The sequence below is a fragment of the Drosophila innubila genome, chromosome X (genome assembly GCF_004354385.1).
Source record: "Drosophila innubila isolate TH190305 chromosome X, UK_Dinn_1.0, whole genome shotgun sequence".
Taxonomy (NCBI): Eukaryota; Metazoa; Arthropoda; class Insecta; order Diptera; family Drosophilidae; genus Drosophila; species Drosophila innubila.
This window is the reverse complement of record NC_047626.1, coordinates 14,233,047-14,240,732: the sequence shown is the minus strand read 5'-3', so window position 1 is coordinate 14,240,732 and position 7,686 is coordinate 14,233,047. Positions and strand designations below refer to the sequence as shown.

The following is a 7,686-nucleotide window of genomic DNA, read 5'->3' as shown; positions in this document are numbered from 1 at the left end:
GTGTGAGTTCAACTCGATAGGTCGTCAAATAAATCATCGAGTTGAAGTACTCGATAATCGCTTCCGCGAAAATCGAGTTTTCGATATTTCGATATATTTTTACATCCCTAATTTTTAGGAAAAACACAGATCACAGAGCGTCCGTGCTTTCTTCTTCTTCAATTGGTTTGACGATGCGTAATTTTGTTGTCAAACTTAGTAGAATCTTTGTTCTTTTTAAGTAATAAAGTGCATTCGATATGCGAATTTCAATGGAAACAGTGTTTATGCTAGTAAATATGCATCACAAAATAACACATTAATTTAAACTAAATATACTTGTTCGAAAAAAGTTAAAAGATATATATAATTATACACAGTGAGTTTAAGAGTCGACTTTCGACTGTGGTGGGTATACCAAAAAAAAAAAAAATTTAATAGATATGGTAAACGCGATTCACGATATATGGGCAATGAGCTTTTGGGCTAAGCGGGACTCTCGAGTAGTGTTAGCGATGATGTAGAGCTAGGCGAGGAGCGCAACTCGCACAGCTCCTCCATGAGATCCCGAAAGAGCATCGGATTGACATTGACGCTGACCTTCATCAGTAGAAACCAATCGCCGATGGTCAGATTTCTAAAAACACGCTGCACATTTTGTTTGGTCATGAAACGCAATTGACTGCGTATCATTAGCTCACGGAGTGTCCGGCTCAACATCATGGCTAAGCGACAGAGAAGATTTAGGCCCGACATAAGGGCCATTAGAAGGAACCAACACCACAGGCAAACAAAGATCTTCTCATTTAAAATGTTGAGCGGCAATATGCAGAGATTATCCATAATGCTGGCCGTTCCACTGGCGCCATATTTGAGTACCTCGCACTTGGCAATTTTGGGAAAGACCCGCGATGAGATATGATTCCAGCTATCCCAGTCGTACAATGGTATCGTGGCCAAAGCATGCATATATTTGGTCCAGAATCCATTGAGAAACACCTCCAGAGCCAGTATGTTCATCACCTGGTGAATAGAAGAATTAGAGCTAAATATGAATGGAACTGATGCAACTTACGGCTGCTACTCACGCTGATGAGAAAGTTAAGCAGCTCGCAGAATACATATTTGGCCATATAGCAATAGTGCATGTCCTCGTAATCGGTGGTAAAATATTTCACCAGCAGTCGCAATCGTGTGTTGTATGTCTGCTCCGAGAGTAGAGCCTCGCCCACCTCCGAGCATAGTTGCTTGAGACGCTGACCCTCCCACACCTTCCACAGGCAGGACGGGAAGTAAAAGACGAACGATTGAAACAGCAGCAATATGATGACCCACTGATAGTATCGTAAATATTCCCGCTGTGTCTGGCCACGAACCTCAGGACCGACACCCTCAGCTATTGACAGAGCACGTGCATATTCCTCATTGTAGTCCGCCAGTCGACGGAGACTAACCCGGCCACGACCACCGCTGGCAGTTGGTGGCACTGGCAGCTGAAGGCGCTCACTGAAGTTGTCCAGCTTGATGATGTAGGTGCCCATGGTCCAGCAATAGGATTGCACATAGTTAATGTTCTTCTCCTCGCTAATGCACTGTATGGGATCCCCAAAGTATTGTCGGGCCGATAACAGCAGGGAACAGGTCAATAATATAACCACCGTACACTTGGAGTGTATTGTGAATACGGCATCATAGATGCGTATCGATTTGAATTGTAGATATTTGGAAAGTGGCTTTACTGCCGAATACATATCCTCTGCTTCGGGAAAGAGTTCCTTGACGACTGTGTCCAATTCTCAACCTCAACCAAGGTTGTCACAACAGCTCACCTCACCTCACCTCACCTCTTTGATATTTCTTTCGTTCTTCAATTGATTTCAATATCTTGAAAATTTATTCTTTTTTACGTTTTCTTTATAATTTTTGAATGTTTCTTCTTCTGGTTTCTTATGCTCTGACTGTTGGCATTAACGTTATTATTCTCACTGTTAAATTGCTGTTGCACACTCACTTGCCGGCCTAACGGTAGCGACAAAAACAAAATGTTGATTGTCGCTCGGCTTTACATATTTGTGTGTGCTGCCCCTCATCATAAGATTTAATATTTTACATTTTAAATTACATATATGTGATATGTCATTTTGTTTGTTTTCTTTTTGTTCCTTTTCCTTAACAATTTGACAGTTATCGATAGTTGAAAGAAAGCTAATTTTATCCCTATTGCAATACAACAGTTTGAGTATACTGCATTTTGCATTTGTACATATTGCCGTTGCCTATTTTAGTGTGCTTAAACTCATTTTAGTAATACAAATAATGACTATAACAAGAGCAGTGAAGTTTAAAATAATTAAATTCACATTGCATTTCATTTGTCAAGTTATTCATATTCAAATTTTAGCATATTCTTTACATAATTTCATGCATTGCATACTTTTAAGTGCTGCTTGAAAGCACAAACACATGAGTTTAATATTGCACTGCTTGCACTGCTTTTTTTATGAAATCTGAAGGCAACTGAACTTGCAGTAATAGCACTGCATACTTTTAGGAGCTGTCTAAAACATTATTTGCACTTTGATGTTGTACAGTTTCTGTAATACTACACTGCTTTTTTGTCACAGAGAAAACAACATAATCAAACACATTTTATTTACTAAATCATCGCATTTATTTAAACAAAAATAAAAAGAAAAATTATGGGATAAAAAAAAGTTTGTCCTTAATGACTAATATTTAAGCGTCTACATAATTCTTGTGGTCTATTCAGCCTTAATTAAGTTATTTATTGTGTACGTTCATCACGTTCTCTGCTTGAAGTCAAATTTCCAATTAGTCCAAGTTCAAGAATCCAATTATTGAAGGTATCTGTAATTAGCATAAAAAACATTAAAAAATAAATACAATATTATGATAATAAGTACACAATTAAAAACAAAGCACATGCACGCAAAAACTAATTAGCGTAAATCAAATTAATTTATTTGCTTATTTGGCCCTGGGCAAACGCGCAAACGACACCCAAAAATGTTGCATTCAATAAAAAATTTTTAATATATATAATAAAGAATGCAAAAAGTAGTATTTTCATATGCTTGATCAGGAAATACCCTGGGCCATGAAAGCAAATAAATGTATTCGACATGTATATCTTCCGTATAGATTTCCTTATTTAATACAGGGTATGCCACAAACATATAAAAGTATTTACTTATATAAACAATCATGAGTTGATTTAGGCTAATAAATTTATTTCATTTTCTAGTGGCTAAATATAAATATAATTGTCATTCGAACTTGCAATTGAAATTAATTTTCATTGTTTTTTTAACAGAATTTTGTAGAATTTTTGTGGAAAGGTCTTCGAAAATCAGCTTTATAATGTATGTATTTGTTGTGAATTTAAGTATATGTATTCGTACTGCAATTTATTTATAAATCGTTGTCACTGCAAAAAAAACCCAACATTTCATGAAGTTCAAATAATGTTATTTAAAGATCATTTTAAGCTGTCGGTTTTTTTTTTCGATCTCTATGTGGAGTGCTGAATTTTGCACTTATATTAATTTTAAAAAATTTAAATTTTTGAAAAAAAATTAGTGACTACTAATATAATTTAACGCAGGAACTGGAAGTTTAAAACTTAATTACAGTCAATTTGACTGAACGAACCGACATAACAATCAATGTGAATAACCTTTAAGCTTTTGGCAGTGAATTGACGGTGCTCAAATATAATTAGCATTGAATGCATTTCAACTTTTTATGGAATAACTCAAAGGTAATAAAATCACTTGGACCAAAAAAAAGGGAATGTTTAAAAAATATATGTATAACATTTGTATAAAGTTACCGTAAACCAAGCGGTGTTTCCTGAACTTGACCTTCACAGCAGTCAATGCAACTGACAAATAACAACAACAACAACAATAACGTGTTGAATGTATGAACACGTCACGAATTGAAATTGGAGTCCACACACCTGCCTGGTAAGAGATGACGACACAAGGTTTGCCATAGGCTGATCATGCGCAGAATTCGAAACGAGGGTTAACAAGTTATATATATTTTTGTTGTTCATTTGTTTGTTGTTTCTCGTATGTCTTATTCAATATTTTTTTTTTTTGGCTGTCGAACGCGGGCCGCCTTTGTGCGTATTTCTGGGTATTTGTAAATGATTATTATTTATTTTTCTTTTTTGGGCGCCTCATCAAAATTTATGCGGAAGTTCTTGAAAAGGGAGCGGAGAGCTTTATAATTGAGTATTCCGTGTGGTGACTATTGAAGATAATTTTGAGTCTCTGAGCTGCTTTTTTCTTGGCGATTTGTAAAGTAATTGTGACTTGCCATTTTCTTGACATGTTCCGCAACGATGGCCACAGTAATAATTAAGATACTGGAGCGTACAGTCGCCGGTACACACATTCAAGATACATTCATAAAAGATACGCCAAACTCTGTATAAGTCAGATTTATACTGTGATCTTCTGGAGATACTTAAACTCGTTGGCTTTAGGGCCAACAAATTAGAAATAGCCAAAGCTGCAGCTATTGATACATTTATAGATAAAACTAGTGCTGTAGATACATCAAGAGATATTGTTACAAATTTGCTGTTTTATGTTCTCTTGCAATGATACAAAGCAATTGTTATAATTTATGGTTATTATGCTTTACCGGAGCAGCAGCCGTAATTTCATTTAAGCCACATCAGTAGCCCCTCACTAAACATACCAATTATGGAAATTTAATTTGGCCAACGTTTAGTGGGCCACTTATTAATTTCAGTTAGTTGAGTTCATATTAGTTGGCCACAATGCAACAATGCTATATTTATGTTTGACCATTTGTATTTGTCTATTGTGTTATATATTAAATTTTCTGTATTTGGTTTTTACGATGGCAGGCATAAAAACAAGAGCAAAGTTTAGTTGACTTTGCAATTATGTTACACGAGCATAAGTATTTATCACAAATCGTTTCATATTCTTACAACTTAGTATAAAAATGCTGTATTGATTATTATTGAATAATATTTCTTTTTAAATACTTTTCCATTAACTATAACTAACTGTAGTTAACCTTCGTTTAACTATTAAGCTAAAAAGCACAGCAATAAAATGTGAACAAAAATTCTATAATTTAAATGAGTTCAATAATGGAATACTACATAAGAATAAAAAAGTCACTGTTAGTTTGAAAAACGTTGAATATATTTAACTTTTAATCGTAATACCGGTTAACGGTTTCGTTTTCGTTTACGGTTCAAATCTTCCCTAGTATTTTTGTGATATTCCTTTAAATATCAAATCAAAACTGGTCTTTTAAAACAAAAGTTTATGTTTATTTTTAGATCTTTGCTGAAGGTGCCTTACAGATAACCTGTCAGTCATCTCATTTTGAATCCTACTTAAGAATTCCAGCTGATTGAACAAGATAATGTAGACTTTTATTGCAGCGATTTGTAAATCACTTTGTTTACAAAAGCTCAAGGGAATCCCCAGATAAGTCATCGCTAGTAGTCCGTACTCATTTATAGGTGTTGTACATATAAATTTAATTCATTTTATTCCATTCATTCATTATACACTTGCTAAGGGTAATATAAGTCATAGGTTAAATATGTATCACTTTGTAGATAGTTTGTCAGATTTCACAAAGTTATTTCAAAATAGGAGAAAGATAAATATTGCAAAAGTATAAAAACGTCTTCTTTCCTAACCTTGTATACTACGAGTATTAGCTTGCTTTTAGAATGTACAACTGCAATTTTATTAGTTTTTTTATATTAAAAATCTTCTCAGCAAGTCGTTAGCTATGCCTCAAACAAGTATCTACTCTATAAAACTTACTTGCACTTGCTAATTTAATATTATGACATCATAGTGTAACTTTGACCCCCAGAAGATTACCTTGACAGTCGCCCGACCTAGTATATCAGTATGGATATATTATAGATATATAATATATTAGAATGTCTATATGTAAATATAGAAATATATAGAGAATAAAGTTGTTTTAATTTAGTTGAAGTCTGTGTGCCAAATTTGGTCAATCCTGTTCTAGCAGTCACGGACATGGCTTAAAAAATAAGTGAAAGGGTATATTGCGTTCGTTGAAACGTATGTAACAGAAAGAAAAAGGGATATCCGACTCTACAAAGAATATATATTCTTGAGCAGCATCAACAGCAGAGTCGATATAGCCATGTCCGCATGTCCATCTGTCCGTCTGTTCGCCTAGATCTCAGAGAATATTAGAGCTGCTGCCCCTGCCCATACCTGCATACGCCTTTGATAGAGAATGCAGGTTGACCCGATCAATTAACGTAGGTGTGATAAAATCCAGGCATGTCTAAAATTAAATAGAAAACAATTGGAAGCGCAACTTTTGCACAAACACAAAACCAATAGAATATAATCATTCCAACGAAATTCGTTTCCTTTAATATATTATAGACCTAATTTGTTTTGAGAGTTTATTATTTTGTTTTATTGTTTGTTGCATTAATCAATAAGCCATATGCTTAAGCGGAAGTTGTAGATGACTAAGCTTAAAGTCAGAAGGCAAAATATTTCCGCCTTTTTAGCTGATTTATTGCCCAAAGCACCAATCATAAAATATGTTAATATTTTAATATATGAAACCGAGAAAAATCGTTATTTATGCTTTATTTTGAACACCTTGACCGTGTGCCATGGTAAAGCTGCTAATTGGTTACGATCGAAAAAAGTATTTAATACTTATTTATTAGCAGAGAAATGTTAAGTGTGGCAACTTCTAAGGAACTCACCTTGGTAACAATGTCATCCTCTGGCTGTTCGTTTGGCGGCGCCATTCTGAATCAGTTTTTGTTACAGATTCTCTTAAAGTTTGAGAAGCAGTTGACAGTTTGAGATGCGATTACAGTTTGAGATTCAATTGGAGATTGAGCAAACTAATTGCAGATGAGTATAATTTGCACAAGCAGTCCATAAATTGTCATTATATATGTGTAAGCAAGTCAAACCGTTAGCACAATAAAAAAAAAAATGCGTTAGACTAATAGATTGAACGATTTTCTGCCTTATATGATTTAAAGCAAGCTCGATTTACGAACCGTATCGTCTTGCGTTGAGCTTTTAACTGAGACAACAAAAAACCGATCGCTAACAAGTTCAATGCGTTGTCAGCGTCGTTAGCTTCGTCTCCAGCTTCGTCATCGTTAGTCTTCGGCAATGATCGGTTTATCTGAGGCATAGACTATGGCGGGAATGGAGAGAATGGAGAGAAGCGGGTTCTGTTGCTTTGTCGTCTTATGGCAAACTGGTTCTAGTTATAGTTATGTTAAAACCAAACTATACATTTGGTTCTAGGTTGGGGTTGCAATTTGATTTCTTTGTGCAAACTCTCAGTTTCAGCTACAGGTTCATTCTTATGAATTTGATCTTAGCCATGTTAATGCTGATGTTTATTGTTATTGCCTGTTGTCTGTTAACTTCTGACATCACTTGAACTTGTCGCTTGATCTTTCTTTCCGCCTGGCGTTTGATATTTATTCATATATAAAAGGCCTTGGGACACCTAAAAATTGGAAAAGGTTCGGTTCTATGGTTAAAACCCAACATTTTGACTACACTAGGCAACCAAACACAATTTTTTTTTAGACTTAAAGAGAAATTTAATTTAATGGTATATATTTTTTAAGTTTTTTAAGTTTTTAATTAA

General features: G+C 34.7%; 1 protein-coding gene and 1 long non-coding RNA gene across 3 annotated transcripts; both read right to left on the bottom strand.

The window, feature by feature from the left end:
- Positions 1 to 298: 298 nt before the first annotated feature.
- LOC117793885 (innexin inx5) lies at positions 299 to 2,070 on the bottom strand. Of its 2 annotated transcripts, none has more exons than XM_034634320.1 (2): positions 1,068 to 2,070; positions 299 to 1,002 (listed from the first exon to the last, which is right to left on the bottom strand). In XM_034634320.1, exons 1-2 carry the CDS (start codon positions 1,728 to 1,730, stop codon positions 466 to 468), a joined length of 1,200 nt encoding a protein of 399 aa, XP_034490211.1. In that variant the 5' UTR covers positions 1,731 to 2,070; the 3' UTR covers positions 299 to 465. The 2 variants fall into 2 exon arrangements, with proteins under 2 accessions (XP_034490211.1, XP_034490212.1); XM_034634321.1 differs by having other exon boundaries at positions 798 to 1,002; positions 1,055 to 2,070.
- A 556-nt stretch (positions 2,071 to 2,626) lies between these two features.
- LOC117793886 lies at positions 2,627 to 7,091 on the bottom strand. Its single transcript, XR_004618320.1, has 2 exons — positions 6,773 to 7,091; positions 2,627 to 2,847 (listed from the first exon to the last, which is right to left on the bottom strand). It is a non-coding gene; the product is annotated as an uncharacterized LOC117793886 (long non-coding RNA).
- Between the last annotated feature and the right edge of the window lie 595 nt (positions 7,092 to 7,686).

What these genes read in the sequence shown, in the direction of transcription:
- LOC117793885 (XM_034634320.1), bottom strand. Translation starts at nt 1,730, where the DNA reads ATGTATTCGGCAGTAAAGCCACTTTCCAAATATCTACAATTCAAATCG. An exon ending in TGCTTAACTTTCTCATCAGC is followed by an intron (nt 1,003 to 1,067) that starts GTGAGTAGCAGC and finishes TCTATTCACCAG; the next exon opens with GTGATGAACATACTGGCTCT.